The sequence below is a fragment of the Canis lupus genome, chromosome 12, assembly GCF_003254725.2.
Source record: "Canis lupus dingo isolate Sandy chromosome 12, ASM325472v2, whole genome shotgun sequence".
In the NCBI taxonomy this organism is placed as follows: domain Eukaryota; kingdom Metazoa; phylum Chordata; class Mammalia; order Carnivora; family Canidae; genus Canis; species Canis lupus.
In genome coordinates, this window is record NC_064254.1 from 19,566,390 (window position 1) to 19,587,808 (window position 21,419).

The 21,419-nt window shown below is 35.2% G+C and overlaps 1 protein-coding gene across 1 annotated transcript in view; it reads right to left on the minus strand.

The window, feature by feature from the left end:
* PKHD1 (PKHD1 ciliary IPT domain containing fibrocystin/polyductin) overlaps positions 1–21,419 on the minus strand; it is a 469,911-nt gene that overhangs the window by 127,784 nt on the left and 320,708 nt on the right. The window contains 3 exon segments of the mRNA XM_025419015.3: positions 1,234–1,388; positions 17,277–17,364; positions 19,812–19,925. Of these exon segments, the coding sequence (XP_025274800.3) occupies positions 1,234–1,388; positions 17,277–17,364; positions 19,812–19,925 (357 nt within the window).

Sequence of the window (21,419 nt, forward strand, 5' to 3'; positions counted from 1 at the left end):
CAGGCATTCTCCACAAATGTCAGCTGAGAAATGAAAAGCTCGTTCACATATCTCTCTTTGGGATCAGAGTGAGAGTGTTCAAGCAAGAATTCATTTCTCCTTAATAACTGCGGGTACTGGGACAAGGAAGGCAGGGCACACCTGTCCAATTAGTGGAGTCCCCAACCTCCTTCCTTAAATTCATAGGCGTAAGACTTGAGTGTTTGGCTGTGCATTGTCCGTGGACCTCTTTCATGAGCATGAAGAATCCCAGACCAACTGAGGTGGTGACAGAGCTAAAACAGCAATGTATAGGAGTAAAGGGACGAAGAGCAGCAGCGCTGTCCCCTCCTGATAGGTCTTAACTGTAGTGCTGTCTGAAGGAGCCTCCTCAGGGGCAGGAAAGGAGCACCCTGCTGGTGTGTCCCACTGCCCTCCATTTACACTGCACCTTACATCCTACTGGCAAGGACTGCCAAAGATTTCTCCTTTCTCTTCCACTTTTTTAAAAGAAATTATCCTTGGAAGTATGATTTAGAAATAGTTTTAGACGGAATCTTGTTACATACATGTATTTTCCTCTCCCATATCAAAGACAAAAAGATATTCCCTAATCCCTCTATTTCTGTTTTATTACTTATGAGAGTTCTTGGATTAAATGTATTTATTGGACTGAGCCAGGAAACTCCTGGGTATTTACAATTTATGTCAATATATTTTAACTGTGGATAGCCTATAAAAATATACCTTTGTTGAGAAAAAAGATATTTGGCTTTTTATCTTTTTTTTTTTTTTAAATAGTAGTAGTAGTCAGTACATAAAGTGTTAGGAAGGACATATTCCTGAGTGTGGAAAAAGAAGCCACTATTTATAATAACTGCCAAATTTTAAGTGATTGTGTGATTCAGTGTGACAAGAAATGAACTAGAAATTCAGTCCCCCTGAGGTTTATTCTGGCTTAGCCATGAAAATGCCCAGTTACCTTGAACCAGATGCTTAACCTTTTTGCTTACTTCTAAACTTGCTATGATATGTAAAAAGCAAAAAACAACAACAACAAATTCCTTCACAACTAAATATTCTTTAAAAGTTAGGCAAAAAAAGAAGGAATAGAGGTAAAGCCTTCTAGAATGAGTCTAGAAAGCAGAAAGGTATTACCCATCCCCTCTGAATGGCCATTGGACATAAGTCAGGTTGCTGAACACATTCTTCCTGGTCCATTCACTTCCCTTACCCAGTAAAACAAAGCCTTACCAATGTGCCGGTATTTGAGCCGTTCATAGATCTTAACATGGTGAGCCTGGACTTCTTTGACAGTGAGGATCTCTGCTTCATGAGGCTCATAAGAAGAAGAGCTAAGGACAATTTTGTCATGCGGTCGCCAATCCACTGCGTCCTCTACTATAATTCTGTAACAGCATAAAAATGGGATCAAGTATACTGGCAGTGCAACACGGATCACCTACTAACTCCAAAGAGAAAAGGAAATCCACTGCAACCACCAATTCCCACCAGGGAGATTGACTTAGAAATAACAAGTCAAGACAGAGAAAAAATGGCTTTTGTGAAAAGTTTAATGCTCATGGAGTCCATGATCTGGCTTATGTATATTACATAAGATAGCAAAGATATTCTGTAGCCATGAAGGTCAAGACAAAAAAACAAGAAATAGTAAAAGTTCCAGGGTTTATTATATGCTGACTAAACATGGTTTCTTAACAGACATATTCCTCCTTGGTTGGGAAACAGTTTGAATAATAAAGATGTTTCACAAGAAATCATTTCTTGAATTTTCTGAAGAACTATTGTGCCATTTTTGGACAATTTATCATTATGTATTAAGGCTTATACCTTCATGGTCAGGCAGATATAATGTAGATCCTAGAGGTACCACTTACTAGCTATGTGACCTTAAGAGGTCACTTTTCTGAGTTTCCTATCTTCATCTGAAAAGTGCCAATATTAAAGGCTTCCCCCCTGACATCCCCATGTTACTGCAGGAACTAACAGTATGCATTTCTTGAGTGTGTTATGTTCCAAACACTGTGCTTTCACCACAATATGAAACAATGATAGTTTTGTTCATTTTCATTTTTTAAACTCACATTTAATGAAACTTCTCTTCAGTCTTTCACTGTTGCCTAGCTTTTCCTAGTGAATATGTCTGCTTTATTCTTCATTCACAGTCATTACCAACATCAGTGGCATAAGTTTATTTTAACCTGCCTTTTTCGTTAATGTCCACATTTTAGCAAGCTTTGATAAGAGATTCTCCTCTACCCATAAATATTCACCCAGGCGAGAGGTCCATGTGAAGGCTATTCAATCATGAAACATTTATTGATTGAACAACTGGTATGCACCAGACACTATAGTAGGTGCTAGAGGCAAAATGGTAAATAAAATATATGTCATTTGCATTTTTAAAAATGACAACTTAGATTTTGGCTAGTAGATATTCCTAAAGAGTTTACTACAAAGGGGTGGGAGAGATACACAATGTAGTATTAACACCAAAAAAAAAAAAAAACAATAAATTAATAGGGGATCATTTGTAGGTCAATGGTATGACTCTGCTATGAATCAAAAATTATAACTAATTCTAGTCTGTACAACTGAGCCTTATAGACAGATGGAGTGAGTCACAAAAAAAAAAAAAAGGCTACTGTCAAATGTGGTAATTTTAATGAAAGAATTTAGTCTTACCTGTGTTTCTGATTTGTAGTGACATCCTAGATACAGAATATTAAAGCAACTGCCAGTTTTTAAAGGCAAAGTAACTAAAGCCCGAGAGATGAAATAGCAAACCTCAAAATTAGGTCATTGAATGGAGTCAGAGGTTGGATTAGGACAAAGCAAGATTCCTGATTAAGTTCAGGTTCTTTCCACTAAATCACTTTGCTTCACCTGTCTGACTTGTAGTCCTTCCACCACTAAATGTAATAAAAAGCAATACTGGGGTGTCTGGGTGGCTCCGTCAGTTAGGCGTCTGACTTTGGCTCAGGTCATGATCTCACAGTGCTGGAATCCAGTCTTGTTTTGGGTTCTGTGCTCAGCATGGAGTCTGCCTGTCCCTGTCCCTCTCCCTCCGCTACTCCCCTACTCTTGTGCTCTCTCTCAATAAAAAATATGCTACTGAGCTATATAAACTGCATAGCACATAGCAATGTTCTTGACAAAAAGAAAAAAGAACTAATGAAATTATTAGTCCAAGTTTCATATTAAAAAATATAAATGAACTGAAGCTGACCTTTTCCATTAAGGCTCCTGAAACCTTGCAGGTTCTTGAAAATTCATCTCCGCCCCCCTACTCTTGGAGCCTTGGGAACCCATATGTCACAAAGACTGTATACATATGGCAAAGGAGTATGGCCCCTTCCACTTCTGTGTCCACACAGCAACAGTGGTAACTTCAAAGAATATTGTGATCCCTGTTGTCCAGAACTTAGATGGTTCTGGAGGTCAAGTATCAGTTTTTCTTCAGTTCCAACATCTACACTTTCCTCTCACAGTCTTCCATTATTTAGTCACCCTTCAACCATTTTGAGAAATCCTTCCTTCAGGACTGCTTGAAGCCCAGCTGTCTGATTAATACTAATAAGAGTCCTACAGCCACAGGGGAGGGGATAGACCTTTTTGTTCTGAGCAAAACACACCTAAAACAATAAATAAACAAAAAAATTAAAAGAGCTGTTTGCAACATAACTGGACCTAAATGAAAACCATATGAAAAGAGAGGAAACTCTGAATAAGTCTCCTGAAAGAAAACCTTTAAAAATATATAAACAAGATGTCAGCACAGTTTTCTTTATTTTGGCACTAACATTTTATCTAGTTTTGAGAAAATATAATACTTTTGGTCAAAAGAACATAATTACAAAAAAGCAAAAAAAATGTATGCTTTCCAATTTGATTTAAAAAGTTTTTACAACCAGGCATACGGCATCTATATATAAACACCTACCACTTAAATGGATTTGTTAACTAAACGTTGGGGAGGTCTTCATAATGATGGCTGCATTTGACCACAGACTCAGAGTGTCCGGATGCCAAGATATTTTCTTCCCAGGAATAGGGATAGCTATAGATTTCTGAACTCTACTAACACTGAAGGTTTGTTTTTAAACTTCAGTTAAAATTTCTTCTTTCATTTTCTTCAGTGACATCAAAAGATACTGTGGATTGTCAGTCTGCATGGGACAATGAGAAGTATTGAAGAAAGAAAATGGCTGTAGCGATGCCAACACTGATGATAATAGTCAGAAAAGCTATCATGTCAACTATTTGTGTACCTGGCCTCCTTTCTCCTTTTTCCCCCACAAAATCCACCACATCTTTTTTTCTTTTTTTTAAGATTTTATTTTTATTTATTTGAGTGGGGGAGATAGCACACACAGAGGGAGGAGAAGCAGACTCCCCACTGAGCCTGACATGGGGCTGGATCCCAGGATCCTGGGATTATGACCTGAGCCAAAGGCAGACACTTAACCAACTGGGCCACCATGTGCCCCTCACCATATCTTTTCTGATAACTGGTCTCCTTAACCACCATCCTAATTCTGTGTCTTAGTGAGCATTGCTGAACAGAGCCTCACAAAGCCTTTGCAAAAGGGTGTGCAAGGGATCCAACCTGCTTTTTTGAAAATCCTTCCCTTGGACTTCATTGTATCAGCTTTATTGAGGTATATTAATTGACAAAATATAAGATATTTAAAGTGCACGATGTGCCAGTTTGATAGATTCACACACTATGAAAAGACTTTCTCATCAGGTTGACACACACAACACCTCACACATTTATTTTTTGTGTGTGGAAACCCTTGTTCTACTCTCATCAGATTTCAATGATATAATACAGTGCCATGAGTGATAGTTGCCTGAACTTCAGAATTGAAATTAAGGAGAGAGAAAAATGTACTCTCTTGTGGTAGAGCTAGGAAAAGCCTGACAGATCTGGGTTCACTTATACCCTACAGAATGTAGAAAAATTTTCTTCCATAGATGCAAATGAAGTCAAAATAGAGAAATAAGGAGAGGTTGGGAGAAGGTCTGCCACAATCTCCCAAATGGATTGAGAAAGGCTGCTTTTACTTATTTTTACTATTACCACAATAACTGGCATGTCGTGAGGCTCACTTTGTGCCAGAAACTGGGCTAAGCACTTTACATATATTAATTCACTTAATCCTTCTAGCTACTCTATTAGCATTTTATTGCTGTATCATAGAATAAGAACTCGAGGGTCAGAAATTTTACTCAAAATTACACATTTAGCTAATCATGCAGTTAGAATTATTATAGTCTGGGGATACCTGGGTGGTTCAGTGGTAGAGCATCTGCCTTTGGCTCAGGTAGTGATTCCAGGGTCCTGGGATTGAGTCCTACATCAGGCTCCCGGCAGGGAGCCTGCTTCTCCCTCTGTCTGTGTCTCTGCCTTTCTCTATGTCTCTCATGAATAAATAAACAAAATCTTTAAAAAAAAGAATTATTACAGTCTGTCTTCCCTCAAAGTTCCAGTTTGTGTTCATGGTACCACACTATTTCCACCTTATGTTCCTACCTCTTGTGCCTATTCCCAGCATGGAGGCAAGAGCCAATCTGAGACCAGGACCCCACTAGCTCATTAGACCAGAGAACCATCTTCTACATACATGATCTTCTACACACATGATCCTGAACTCCTGCCAATAAATGAATAAGGTCAGCAACTCTTTATTCTAATATTACTTGAACTAAATTGTCATAGTGTAGCAATAAAGTTTGAGTAATAAGCAAGATAAATTACAGTGACTTTTAAAAATAAATGTAAGATTCTCATTTCTTAGATGATCTACCTCTGAATCAAGAGGCTCAGTAAGTTCTGATTTCCAGAAAAGACATATCCATGCAAGGTAGCAGGCATTTACTAGAAGTTTTCTTTGTGTTTTGCTGTGTACTAGATGCTGAGTAATATACACAATCAATAAAAAACAATATTTTCCTGCTCCTGTAGAAGAAGCCACTTGGAGGAACAAGACACAGACACCTTGAGTAGCTTAGTATCAGTCAACCAGGAAGCATACTTTTATTAAAATCATTAATCAGAAAACCACATTTTATAATCTAGATGGTAAGAAAGTCAGTGTATGCTAGAGGGGAGATTAAAAGCCTGTAGAAGATGTGGTGGATTCTCAGGACAAATGGAGAGTGTAAAGCAAGAAGAGATTCCAGAGCACTGTGTACACCCTTATTTTATTTATCAAGCATTTAGGAAGCCTAGTAAAAATAACTATATGAACAGTCATGTTTGAAGTGGGAATGTACTAGAAAGAAGAACAAGAAGTATCCAAACAAAGTACATCCAAAGAATATAATCACTAATTTGATACAGGAGATAGCAAATTAGATGAAGTCAGTGATGAGGTCAGAGTGGAAGGCCACGGTCCTGGGGCAAAGTTGAGGTGACAATGTGTTGTTTAGTTCAGAGTTATTTTCTTATAAATAACAGAGTAAGTGAGTACATCACAGAAGAAAAGTATGTCACAGAAGAAACCCAGAAAAATAATAGGACCAAGAGACTGGATAAGGCTCTATAACACTATCTTTCTTTAAAAACTAAATGAGATCTGCCCTATGACCCAGCAATTGCACTGCTGGGGATTTACCCCAAAGATACAGATGCAATGAAACGCCGGGACATCTGCACCCCGATGTTTATAGCAGCAATGTCCACAATAGCCAAACTGTGGAAGGAGCCTCAGTGTCCATCGAAAGATGAATGGATAAAGAAGATGTGGTCTATGTATACAATGGAATATTACTCAGCCATTAGAAATGACAAATACCCACCATTTGCTTCAACGTGGATGGAACTGGAGGGTATTATGCTGAGTGAAGTAAGTCAATTGGAGAAGGACAAACATTATATGGTCTCATTCGTTTGGGGAATATAAATAATAGTGAAAGGGAATAGAGGGGAAGGGAGAAGAAATGGGTAGGAAATATCAGAAAGGGAGACAGAACATGGAAGACTCCTAACTCTGGGAAACGAACTAGGGGTGGTGGAAGGGGAGGAGGGCGGGGGGTGGGGGTGACTGGGTGGCGGGCACTGAGGGGGGCACTTGAAGGGATGAGCACTGGGTGTTATTCTGTATGTTGGCAAGTTGAACACCAATAAAAAATAAATTTATTATTAAAAAAAACTAAATGAGAAAAGAAATAAGAAAAATATGAGATCTTTTGAGGAAGGTTCCCCATAAACCTACCCTTCCCCCAGTTTTCTCTTCTTTTCTTATTTTTAAAAGTATTTTATTTATTTATTCATAAAAGACACGGAGAGGCAGAGACATAGGCAGAGGGAGAAGCAGGGTCCCTGTGGGGAGCCTGATGCAAGATTTGATCCCAGGACTCTGGGATCATGACTTGAGTCAAAGGCAGACGTTCAACCACTGAGCCACCCCGGTGCCTCAACTCTTCTCAGTATATCAGAGCATTCCTCACCCAGTTGCTCAGGTCAAACATTCTATGGTAATCTCTGATTCTTCATTTTTTCTTTTACCCAATCTATCAGCATTCCACGTTTCCCCTGTCTGCCACAGGTATTTCACCACTCTGTCATCTCCATCTTCACTACTACCATAATCTAAGCCACCAGCATGTGTCACTTAAATGGCTATAATGTTAGAACACTGGCCTAACAGTCTCTCTGCTCCCACCCTTGTCCTCACCAACAGTCAACTCTGTACACAGCAGGAACCATATTAAAACATGAATTGAACCCTGTCCCTGCCGTTTAAAATCTTGTAATGACCAGGATAAAAACTAAAAGCTTTGCATAGGATTGATTGAGTAACCATTTAATTACAAAGAACATGTGGTCACCCTTAAATGACTCACAGTAAAACATCTACTTAATGCTTATAATGAGTAAAAACCAATGTCTTTAAATCTAAGTACAAATCTCAGTATAACTTCTCTTGACTTAGCTAAAGTCCAAAAAATCCAACATGTTGTTCATCAGTCTTCCTCAAAGTCAACTGGAGCAAGTGACAGTAAAGAGCAACTTAGCAATAAATTTAAATTATAACGTGTAACAAACGAAATAATATTGTTTCAAATATCTTGCTAAGCTTACTTTTATCAGTGGTAGTTTAAGTTTATAAACAACATGAAATTTTTCCTCTGAAGATTTCACTTCGGTGTTCTTCATAAAATGAATCAATTATACACAAGTAAATTCAGACATGTAATTCTGTTGGTAAAAAATCCATAAGGAAGTCTGAGTAAAATCTGTTCCTATAACAATGCACTAGAAAGACTTATTAAATTGACTTTTAACATAAGGAAAACCATAGATCAATGTTTAAAGAAATGGCTTGAATAAGGTCTGTACTTCAGTTAATACTATACTAATATCAATTTGCTAGATTTCATCATGTTCAGGTTATGAAATATATCATCAGGGAATGCTGGGTGAAGGGTACATGAGAACCTTGTACTATTTTTGCAACTTCTCATGAGGCTTCAATTATTTCACATTTTTTTAGAAGGTTAAAAAAAGGAAGGCTCTCCATTAAGTGGATGCACTACGGTAATTACATACCATTCATATAAATTCATTAAAAACTCCTTATCAGAACACTGATACAAGAAATTTTGTTTTTAATATTTGTATTATATAGAACACCAGAACACAAACAATAAAATCAGACAAATCATGATAAAAAAACGGTCAACCCCAGGAACTCCTAGCTTTATAAACTTAGAAATTTTACTCAACTTTTCTATATAGTTGTTGTATGTGTAAATGCAGATAATAATACCTAACATAGCACTGAAACATTTCAATGAGATCAATATATGTAAAATGCTTGGTAATGCCTCACATGAGTAAATGAACATGATAAGAACTCAATAAATGGTAGCGAATTACTATAGATAGTTTTCATTCATAAAATTGAATTTCCTTTGAAGGAGCCTATAGCTCTGACTGAATGAGGTTCTTAACACACCTTTAAAGAAAAATCCATTCATACAGCTCTTGCCAGATTCCAACTTGCTAACCTCATCATTAGTTTCATATTTATCCCTCCTTGAAACGCCTACTTCACAAATCTTTTTGGGTATCAGGCACTTCAAAGTCAACATGACCAAATCTGAACTCATAATATTTTCTTCCAATTTAGTCCTCTTTTAGTGAATGGCACCACATACATCTCTGCAATCCAGAAACCAAGAGAGTCCATCATATCCAGTATATCTTATAGATTTTTATTTCCTGTATCTAAATCTGCCCACTTCTCTCCATCGACACGTCAGCTCTTGACTACAGGTTATATTATCTCTTGCTTGGACCTGCTAAGTGGTGCCCCTACATACATTTTTGACTCCTGTTGTCTGCATTGTACCTAGAATGATTTTTTTTTTTTTTTTTTTTTTTTAGATATAGGAATGTGATTACAAGCTTTACCTCCCATCCATACTATCCTCTTAGGAACTTAAAACAGTTACACAATGCTCCTGGAGGGTAAAAAATTAAATTCTTTTTATTTATTTATTTATTTATTTATTTATTTATTTTTATTTATGATAGTCACACACACACACACAGAGAGAGAGAGAGAGAGAGAGGCAGAGACACAGGCAGAGGGAGAAGCAGGCTCCATGCACCAGGAGCCCAACGTGGGATTTGATTCCAGGTCTCCAGGATCGCGCCCTGGGCCAAAGGCAGGCACCAAACCGCTGCACCACCCAGGGATCCCAAAAAATTAAATTCTTGATATTGCCAGTGAATATGCCTTGACCCCTAACTACTCCTGGGAACCCTACTGTGCTCAGTCCCTGCTCTCCAGGTCAACCAACTTGGCCTTCCTCCAAGCCACTCATGTTGCTCATTCTTCCACCACAGAATCACCTGTTGGGCCTCTGCTTCTCCATCATCTTTGCTGACTCTATCAACTTCTGAAGAATTAGACTGGCCCAGTTTCATTTACAGACTCCAATTTTCTCCTCTTCCTATCTTCTTGATCAGTGGCATCATTTAGTTCCTGGATGACTCCCCATCATTTTTTGCCTTAGCCCTAAAATACAAATCTAATTGCCTTCTTGACATCTCCACTTGGTGTCTCCAACTTAGCATGTCCCGTCTTCCACCCTGACAAATCTGTTCCTCTTCCAGTCTTCCCATCTCAGTGCATGTTTCTACCTCCCACCAAGTTGCTCAATAAAAAAATCTGAAGCACTTCCTTCATCTCAACATTCAGTCCATTGGCATGTCCAGACAGTGCCATCTCTTCTCTCCATCACCATTGCCTCCTCTATAATTCTACCCACCATGATAGTTGGTCTCAACTGGCCTTCTAACTCATAGCCCAGCTTCTGCTTTTTTCTCCACCACTCATCATCTATATAGCAGCCAGAGTGGTTTTCAAAACACAAGTCAGAGTCTATCGATTGCCCTCTGTAAACCCCTCAGTGATTTTCCCTCTGAACTCTCACACCTAAACTAGGTACCATGTGACGTGGCATCTACTATATAATAACCATTCTCCCCTTTGCTTATTCTGGTCCAACTATAGTAACCTGCTCTCTGTCTCCCACTCCCCAAAGGCCACTTCAGAGACAATGCTAGATGTCCCTCCTTCAGTAAGCTCTCTAGTCCATTCTCATTAGACAGCAGGATGCCTCCTACCATTGAGAGCTCAGCTCAAATTTTTTTCCCCAAAGAGGTCTTCCCTTCAGTCTAAAAGGGTACCCTGTACACTACCCAACTGTTTTCAATCATATCATCCTGTTTATTTCCTTACTAGCGCATTTTATAATATGCAAGTATGTTGTTTATATTTCTGTATTAGCTTCTTTATTGTCCCTTTCTCCATGAAGATATAAAGTCCCAGAGGACAGTGATCTCTTCAAATCTACTTCTACATCTCCAGTGCTTACAGCCACCCTAGCACACGGTAAGTACCCATCAGATATTTGTTGAATGATTGAATGCTGTTTGCTCTTGCTGGAGTGCTCTTTCCATACATACCCAAGCCCACTTTGCCTAATTAAAGCCCACTCATTTTTTAGTTCTCACCTCTGAAATCACTCTGCAGGGAAGCCTTCTCTAACCTCCATTACTGCCTCAAGATCTCATATTCATGTTTTCAGAATCCTATAAAGCCCTCCTTCATTGCATTTGTCACATAAGTAATTTTACATTTACTTTATATTTATTTCATTAATGTCTAGGTACAGAGACCATATCAATTTTTACTTATTATTGTATTTCCAGGCCCCATAACTCAGTGTTTGATGTAGGGTAAGAGTATACAAAAATTGTATTAAAAAACAATAACAATGTGCAAAGGCAATAACTACTCTATGAAGAAATTCTGTACAGAGAGAAAAATCACACCAAAGCAGTAGCCAGCTATCATCTCTCCTACAGGGATCCTTGCTGTGGTGTACGTCCTTCCAGACATCCTCTATCCACATATATGCATACATAAATGTTATTTTACTTTATTTACAAAACTAGGCTAATACGTAATATTTTCTTGAATGCTCATATCTCTTCCCCTTTGTCAACATGGAATTCAATAATCTTCCCCTTTGATAATTAAATATTTTTAAATAGTGCTCAATTTTGTTTTAATTAACATTTGTTTCAACTCTAGTAGAGAAGAACTTTTTTTCATATGTTTATTAATCAGATGTATGTCTTCTATTGTGGCTTGTGTATTCAAACTCTTTAATGATTATTCTTCTAGCATGTTCATCTTTTTTTTTATTCCTAAGCATTCTTTACATATAAAAATATTAGCCCTCCATCTGTACTATTATAAATTGCAAATATTTCTAGTTTATTATCTGCCTTTGCATTTTGTAATTTTTTGCAAAAATACTGATTTTTTTAAATATTGACTTTTTTATGTTGTCAAATCTATGACTTCGTGCTGCTATAGTTGCATTTCTTATAATGAGAGGTCTTTCCTAATTTAATATTATATAATATTTACTTAAGTGTTCTTCAAATAATTTTATGGTTTTGGATTTTTTTTTACATTTTTTAAAATCTAGCTATAACTTTTTCAGAGTGAAGCATAATTTGAGAATCTAATTTTATAGTTTTCCAAAGTGTTTACCAATTACTCCAGCACAAGTCTGCAACTAAATTGAAATGCTAAGTTATTCAAATTCTAAGTAATAATACATACCTGAGTCTATTGCTAGGCATTCTTTTCTGTTTTGGTGCCAATAGCAATAAGATAATTATTCAGATTAAAGCTGTGATTAAATTATTCAGATTAAAACAAATATAATTTATTTGTTTATTTGGGAGAGAGTCCACACTGAGCATGAAGCCAAAGCAGTGCTTAATTCCAGGACCTTGGGACCATGATCTGAGCCGAAAACAAAAGTCAGGTGCCAACTGCACCACCCATGTGCCCCAAGATATACACAGGTATATATTTTTCAAGAAGTTACTGGTAATGTTGGCTATCTTCAAGTGTTTATTGTTCCAAAAGACTTAGAAATAGTGAACCAGATTTCAAATGCATATATTTGACTCACTGTTAAAGCTTCATTAGATTTAATATCTTTAGGCCTCTTGGGCAGCTCAGTCAGTTAAGTATCTGCCTTTGGCTCAGGTTGTGATCTCAGGGTCCTGGGATTAAACCCCATGTCAGGCTCCCTGCTCAGTGGGGAGCTTGCTTCTCTCCCTCTGTTGCTCTCCCTGCTTGTGCTTTCTTGATCTCTCTCAAATAAACAAATAAAATCTTTTAAAAATATTTCATATATTTAAAATTTTGAGCCTTTGCATTGATGATATGCATCACCATTTATTCTAATCTCCTTTTATGCCTTTTACTAGTGTTTTGTAGTCTTGTTTCTGTTGTTCCTATAATTTTCCTTAAGTTTATTTTTAGATATTTTAAATTGATATTTAAATAGGATTTTACATTGAAATATTTAAAAACTATTAATTTGTGCACTTACTGAATGCAATGGTAGTTTTTCAGATGATTCTCTAGGGTTCAAGGAAAAAATATATATAATTTACAAAAATCTGACAATTTGGATTCCTTTTAATAGTAGTAACTGATTCATTTTTTTTTTCTTGACTCAATACATTGGCTAAAACTTTAATAATAATATTTAATGACTGTTGTAATACACAATAATTTTTAATGTCAGGTTTTCCATAAAATAGAAAGTTGCTTGTTTAGGAGGGATTTTTAATTATTTATTTTGTATTATTATTTAAAGCAGTGATCCTCAACTAATGGCTAAACCACTCTATTAAGAAACATTGATTTAGTGATCCCGGGTGGCTCAGCAGTTTAGCACCTGCCTTCAGCCCAGGCGTGATTCTGGGGTCCCGGGATTGAGTCCCAAATCAAGCTCCCTGCGTGGAGCCTGCTTCTCCCTCTGCCTGTGTCTCTGCCTCTCTCTCTGTGTCTCTCATGATAAATAAATAAAAATGAAATTAAAAAAAAAGAAACATTGATTTAAAGGAATATCCTTTAAAAAAAGAAATAAAGGAATATTTTAGTAGTCTTAATTTATTGTTTATTCTAAGAATGCAAGCTGAATTTTATAAATGTGTTTCTGTTTTATACCAAATTAATCATGTTCTAAGTCTTTATATGTATTGCTTAGATAAATTATATTAAGGAATTATTTCATTTTAAACCATCCTTCTTTAGTTGAATAAATCATCCCCAACCATGATTTTTTTCCTAATAATATACTGGATTTCATTTGTTGCTGTTTTATTTAGAATTTTTGCATTTAATTTATCCTTAGGTGTTACCCTAGTATTCTTTATTTGAATTCTATCTAGTAACTGCTTTAAAAATTATTTTATGAAAATAAATAAATAAAAATAATAAATAATTAAAAATTATTTTATGCTTGCTTCCTAAAATGAATTGAAAAACTTCACGTATTTTCTTATGCTATGGAACAGATTATACAACATAAAAAGTGTCTGATATTTGAATGATTGAAAGAATATACTATCAATTTATTTGAGCCAAATTTATTCTTGGGAACAAAATTTTGATAATGGCATGTCTTTTGCTATTGTTGGTTCTCTCAGTTATATGCTCCTTTAGCCAATTATAATAATCTATATTCTCACATATAATTTAGTTTTTTAAATTTCACAATTACACTCTGTAGATATATACATTTTTATATTATAATTCTAGTCTCTTTGGTCTGTTATATTTGAATTTTCATTTCTGAATTTATATAGTATTTTCTTTGTATAATTAAAGTTATTAAAGATTAAACCACTATCTCTAAAAAAAATTTCAATTCTACTACTTTTCTACTTCCTAATTCACTAATCTCTGCCTTATATGTTACACAAATTAATTTCATTTGACTCATTGGTTATTTTGTTTCTTGTTTCTCACATTGACATCTTAGTTTGTGTATTTTTGTATTTTATTTTTCAGCAATAAAAGCATTTAATGTGATGACATATTGGCTATGTCTCATCCAATACTGTCATTATTGCTATTTTGCTAGCATTCTACTGAGGGAGTTTTCATCTCCTCTTTGATACAAAAATTATTTAGGAAAAGGTTTATTTTTTCTTTTCTGCTCTTTAATCTTGCAAGAGATTAATATTGTTGGTCAAGATTACACTTTTTATTGTGATCATATTCTACATCATTTCTGTTTACTAAAATTTGTTAAGGCTTTAACTATATATATATTCTGGGGTAAACTATATTTATATTCTTTGTATTTATAAATCAAATTTCCTTTATTATATTATTCAGACTTTGTCATGTTTTCTTTATGATTTTTAATTTAAATTAAAGGTTAAAATGGAAAGGAGGGTGCCTGGGTGGCTCAACTGGTTGAGCATTCAACTTTTGATTTTTGCTCAGATCATGATATTGGGGTCCTGGGATCGAGCCCCATGTCTCTGCACTGAATGTGGAGCTTCCTTAGGATACTCTCTCCTTCTCCCTCTACCTCTTCCCCTTCTCCCAGTCATGGCTTTCTCTCTCTCTCTCTCTCTCTTTCAAAAAAAAAAAAAAAAAGAGAGAGAGAGAGAGAGAGAGAGAGAGAGAGAGAAAGGAAAACAAAAAACTGAAAGAAACTTTCAGTATCATTTTTGTTTTTGTCAATTTCTTCATTATTTTTTGAGATTTACTTTATATATTTCTATATTATGTTATCTGGTATAAAACTTTCCTGACTATTAAGGTATCTCTGGAGATTAAGTTTTTATTAATATAAAATGTTTTTATTTTTTTCACTTAATTTTTCTTTTCTTATAATTGAGTCCTTTGTTTTTATTTCAATGACTCATTTTATCTGATATTTAATTAATTTTTTTCCATATTGGTCTTATTTTTCTCTATTAAAAAAAGTTGTGATTACATGTTGATTTATTACCCAGCTTTTTTTTTTTTTTAAGATTTTATTTATTTACTCATGAAAGACACAGAGAGAGAGAGAGGCAGAGACACAGGCAGAGGGAGAAGCAGGCTCCATGCAGGGAGGCCAACATGGGACTCGACCCCGGGTCTCCAGGATCACAGCACCCAGGATATATATATATCCTGTTTAAATTCTGCTAAAACAAATTGACTCATATTTACTTCATATGGCACTCACGTCCCATTGTCAAATTCCTATGGCCATAGTCCCAGGTTGTAAACCCAGCGTTTTATCTGAGAATTACGACCTGTGATGGTTAGTTTATGTGTCAAGTCGGCTCTGCTGTAGTACCCAGTAATTCTATCTAATCTGTACACTAATGTAGGTGCTTGTTCAAAGGTGTTCTGTAAATGTGGTTAACATCTACAATGAATTGACCTTAAGTAACCCTCAATGATGTGGGTGGCCTCACAATCAGCTGGAAGGACTTAAAAGCAAAATTGAAGTTTCCCTGAAAAAGAAGAAATTCTGCCTCCAGACAAGGTTCAAGACTTTGCAGCCTACCAACCTGCCCTACAAATTTTCAACCTACCAGCCCTCATAAGAATGTAAGCCAATTCCTTGAAATACATCTCTTTATATATACTACCATATATATTATATATTTTACATATATACAACACACAACAGAATCCTGACTAATACATTAACCTTTCAAATTTTATGTAGTTTCTTTTATGAGAATAACTAGACTTTGTCTTATTTTAACAGCCATATTTATGGTATTATATTTAACTTATTCCAATGCTTACCTTTAAAATTGACACTTTATGTACCTTTACAGATTCCTGAATTTTATTTTTATTCACGCATTTTAAATCAGTTTAATCTTTTTATTAAAATACTTTATTTTTACATTTTTTTCAGTTCTTACAAAGCAAAAGATATACATTTGTTTTGTTTTGTATTGTTTTCACATGCAAACAGTAATCTTAGCAGGGTGTCCAATTCTTTGATTAGAAATCTGTAAACATGTATATATTTTTTCCCTAAATGTGTATATATTTTACACCACTATTTTCCTATATTTAATGGTGTAGAGAATTCTAAGGTTAACGAGCTTTATGTTCCTTTCTGTTTTTCTTTTATTTTGCTCACCACTTTTTCTTGTACTGTGAGGCTATGTAGCAATCATTATTTTTGACGTTCATCTCTTCAAATTAAATGTAAGTTCTCTCAGGTTTGCTATGTGTATTTTAGGTAGAATTTTCATTATACTTTCTGTTGTAATTACTGTAGGTGCTTATTTAAAAAGAGCAATTACCTATATGTACTTTGCATTTTCTGTTCTCTATTTCTAATACCATCTCTTCTATGATTTTTATCTCCTGATCTTCTTCTCTTCCATATGCAGGCAGATCCCATCAGTTCACTCTTAATGGTGCCTATTCACTTTGAGGCAGGGGCAATTTCATTCTTTCCTACCTACAACGCATTTTAAAATTCTGTTATTGCATTTTAAATTCTATAAGATTCTCATACTTTATCTCATTTTTATTTTATTTCTATCTCTTAGCCAGCCATCATCTCAACTCAGACTATTAGGATGTCACTTTACATTTCATCTGTTATCTCATAGAATTCATATTTTTAAAGACTTATTGATAGGAGTAAAAATGTATTACATAAACTTTACTCCTTAAATAAACTATAGACTCCTCTGTTTTTGATTTCAGTTTTGTTCTTATATTATGTTACAGAGGTTTTTTTAAATCCCGTCTAGTCCCTTATTTTACCATTTGTTCATCCTTGAGTTTTGAGTCTTAATATAATATTTAATTAATTTTTTTTGTTATAATAAAACCTGAGACATCAGTAAAACAAACAAGCAAATACATCCCTAATTTACTCTCATTTCTTACCTCTCATTGCCCGAGGCGATGTCAGCTGCAAGACGGGTCCAAGATTTTTTAGGACAAGCACCGTGAAGCTGGACTTTCCCATATACCCCTGAAATGAAAAGGATCAACAGTTGAATAAGAAAGTTTCAGAGGAATTAAGGCCACCCAAGGAAAACCCACTAGAGAGCTTATTGTGCAAGATATGTGATATGAAAACTATATATGAAGATGTCCACCATATCAAAGAATATTTAAGTTCTCTATATTCAGAAAATCATATATATCTCACATGGCTATGGAACTCACTCTCATTCTCTCAAAAGCTATAGAGAAACAAATGCTACACCACATCTAGTAATCTGAAAGTTGGGAAATGGACCACTCTAAATGGCTAACTAGTTAAGTTCTACCATTAAGTGACTCCAAATCATTTGCAATTCTGTTCAAAGTTAACTGGTTTTGATATTTTATGTTATAGGCTTCATTTTCCAAAAGGCAAGGGTAATTTTATCCCCTGAGGAAACAGATTTGGTGCTATTAGCTTTGTTTTCAGTGGTTGAACTTCATATATTTTTGTATTATAGATATCAAAGGATAGATCTCTAGCTCCTTTGTTTCAAAATATAATTTATTTCAGACTCATAAATTAAAGGCGTACCAGGGACATGCTTGATGCAGTCCAGTTTTATTCCTTCAGGTCTTTCCTCTTACATGTTTTATTGCCATTTAAAATCACATGTAGCACAATTCCTTATATTCCAGTGGTCTCAAATGTTTTGAGCGTGAACCCAAGCCATAACAAAATTATGATCATGCACCCCTAAAGCATGTGTATTTATTTATTTTTAGAAAAACATACAGATATTTGAATATATTCACATATGTTTGAATTAGAAGTTCAAAATATTTTCTTCCTTAACCCAGATTGTCCACATACTCCTGGATTGGTACATAGCATATTTTGCAAATCACTAATCTTGAAATCTAAAGATTTCACAATTTTTAGCAGAAAACATATGAATAAAAGAACCAAACACTACCTATAAAGTACAAATACTATGCCTTGGGTTTTAATCCAATGTGAACAACAACAACAAAAATCTCAATCAATTAGAACCTAACCACTGTTTATGTCATTATTTATATTTTTTCCATACTCTAATTCAGAAAAAAAAGTCATAACACTAAAATTAGGATTAATGGAAATGTAAGAAGTATTCTCACTTTCAGGACATGTCTTGGAATAATCTTTCATAATAATAGTCATACAAATATGACTATATATTTTTTTCATATGGTATCATCATCACCATCTTAAAAAAATTCTAGCTTCTTTACTATGGGTAAGTAAACTAGGAAAGGGAGGAAAGTGAAGGAATTTAGATAAATTTTCAACAAAAGATTTTAGCGAAGATGTAATTTCCTTAAATTTGAGTTGTGCAGAAAATTAGATTGGCCAGACAAGTAGATTTCTTGATCATTTCTAATCATCAAAGATTTACTGTAAAATAAAACCATTTCTTAGTTGTTTCAAACTTATAATATTTAAATTAATACCTGTCATTTACTTATGATGTCACAAAATTTTAAACATCCAATGAAATAAATATATCATTCTTATTCAATTTAATATTGGAGAGAATTTCAAAAACATTAGCTGGAGTCAAAGATTAAGACAAGCATCCTTGTATGCTCTTAAAGTTTAATCCGATGTGGTGCTGTGTAGAGCACAGTGGACACCACACAAAAAATAAATTGAATGTTCTTATCAGCCATTTAGTTTGCCAACTTGAAAAAAGCAAAAATCTCATATTCTTTAAAAAATAAAAGCATGTATGAAAAATCCTTCAGAAACAATAAAGCCCCGCCTAAGTATAGTACTTTCTGGCAATGGCCATACATTATGAAACTAGGCTATCAAACTTCACACTGTCCTAATAGAATTGCTTCCATTTTGTTGAGTTGCTGAGATCTTAGAAAATTAGTAATGCCAGAGAAAGAAAGTGAGAATATGCTAGAATAAACAGCCTCTTATACCTATCCCTAAGAATGGAGTTAGAGCGGCTCTCACATCCCTGTTATGCAAACCCAGTCCCAGCTTCTGTGCTCTTACTAGTCAGTTTTAAAACAGGATTTGGTGCTATGGCAGTATCAAATGAAGAAACTGTCAACAGCAAATGTTTCTAAGCAATCTATAGATCTATCGATTGAAAGATATATCAACAACCAAATAGTATTTACAGTTGATAACAGACTCTTTAGTCTAGGCTCGGTACAATCTGGATACAAATCTAAGCTCTGAACAATCTGGATACAAATCTAAGCTCTGACACTAAAAGATATGTGGCTTTCTGCATATTGTTCATCATCTCTGAGTCTTATTTTTGACAACGGTAAAATGAACACTGTTACAAAAGACCAGGTAAGTGAAATAATAAATATAAATTATCTAGAAGAGTGCCTGGAATTTAGTAGATGTTCTATGAATGGTACTTCTATATCAGAAACACACATATTTCATTTCATTTTTAATAAAAAACTATATTATATTCTTACCAATTGTTCCTGGATCAATATGAATTCCATTCAAACGGTCACAGAAAATTCCCTCTGAGGCTCTAAGGAGAATCAGAAGCTTTTGTTCTTTCTCTAAGGGATTGTCCAGAGTACCTGTTTACAAAGAAAAGTATATCATTTAAGTTAATTTGAAATTAAAAGAGAGAGAAGGAAATTGTGATGTAATTTTGGGAATGCAAAGTAGATGCTATCACGTAAGCTATATGGAAAAGAGCCAATGATCACATAGATGAAATAAGAAAAGGGGGGAAAATGGGATGCAGAAAACTTCTCAGAGGTAGACTGTATGACTAGCAAATATTCACTGTTCTTTCTCCATTAGGGAAGGGTATACTTTCCTGACTTACTAAAATTTAGCCTGGCGTGTGATTTGTTTTGGCCAATAAAATTTAGGTAGAAGCTGAGTTGATGCTTTCAAATACTTCACCAGTTTTTACCAGATCATTTGCAATTATGCTCCTCATCATGAAAAGAGAATTCCTTAAATAACATCTAGTGCCTGAATGAAGAGTCCTCAGTAGCACACTTGAATAGAATGCATAAACTGGAACTGATGCTAGCATAAATATTTGTGGTTGTAAGCCATTGAGATCTGGGAGGTATTTGTTACACATTATTATAGCAAAACCTGGCTGATACACTGTCTGAGGCTGGATGTCTAAATTGCTAAAATTTACATGCATTTTTCCATTTAATCCTCACAGCAAACCTGAGAAGCAAGTATGACTCTATTTCAGTTTTAAATACCCAGACATGACAAGGCTTAGAAGTCAAGGGACTTGTCCGAATTTCTCCAACTAGTAAATAAGTGTCTGATTTTAACACTGATGAATTTGAATAATTTATGCCAAGTAATTTATTAAACTAGTACTAAGTTCTTTGCTACGCCTAAATGCTTTTAGCAGCATAAGGAGACAATCCGTTCAGCCTACAAAGGTCAGCATTACTTTTGACTTTTGACTTCATTCTATTGATGCAAACAGAGGAGTTTGGTCACTTTAAAAAAAAAAAATGATCTATTTATTCATGAGAGACACAGTGAGAGAGGCAGAGACATAGGCACAAGGAACTCAAGCCCAGGACCCGGGATCACCACCTGAGCCAAAGGCAGACATTCAACTGCTGAGCCACACAGGTGCCCCGAGTTCAGTCACTTTTACAGCATGAGAATTGTTCAGGGAATTTTGCCAGAATAGTGTTCACATCAACCTAACAAAGGGTATTTTCTGCAGAACACACATCATAAGATACAGAAAGTACTACAAAGACTTCGTTTCTCGAGAAGCAACTAGTGTGAAGGTCGTCCCCAAACTATACTCTGGATCAGACAGGTTGACAAAGAACATCTGTTAGCAAATGAGACTTTCTAGTTCCAAAATTCCTGAAAACATAACCCAAACTGAAGTTGCCAAATGAAGTATGAAGTAACTGGTAAACTTAAAACTGCTTTTATTTTGCTTAAGTGGTCTTTCAGGGGGCACAAAATCATCCTCCTCGGTCGGCATTCCATGTATGTACCTGGTCAGCCAGAAGGTTCCAATGTGAGTGAGTTTGCAGCTTGCTACATCTTTATAGTCTAGCTTTCAC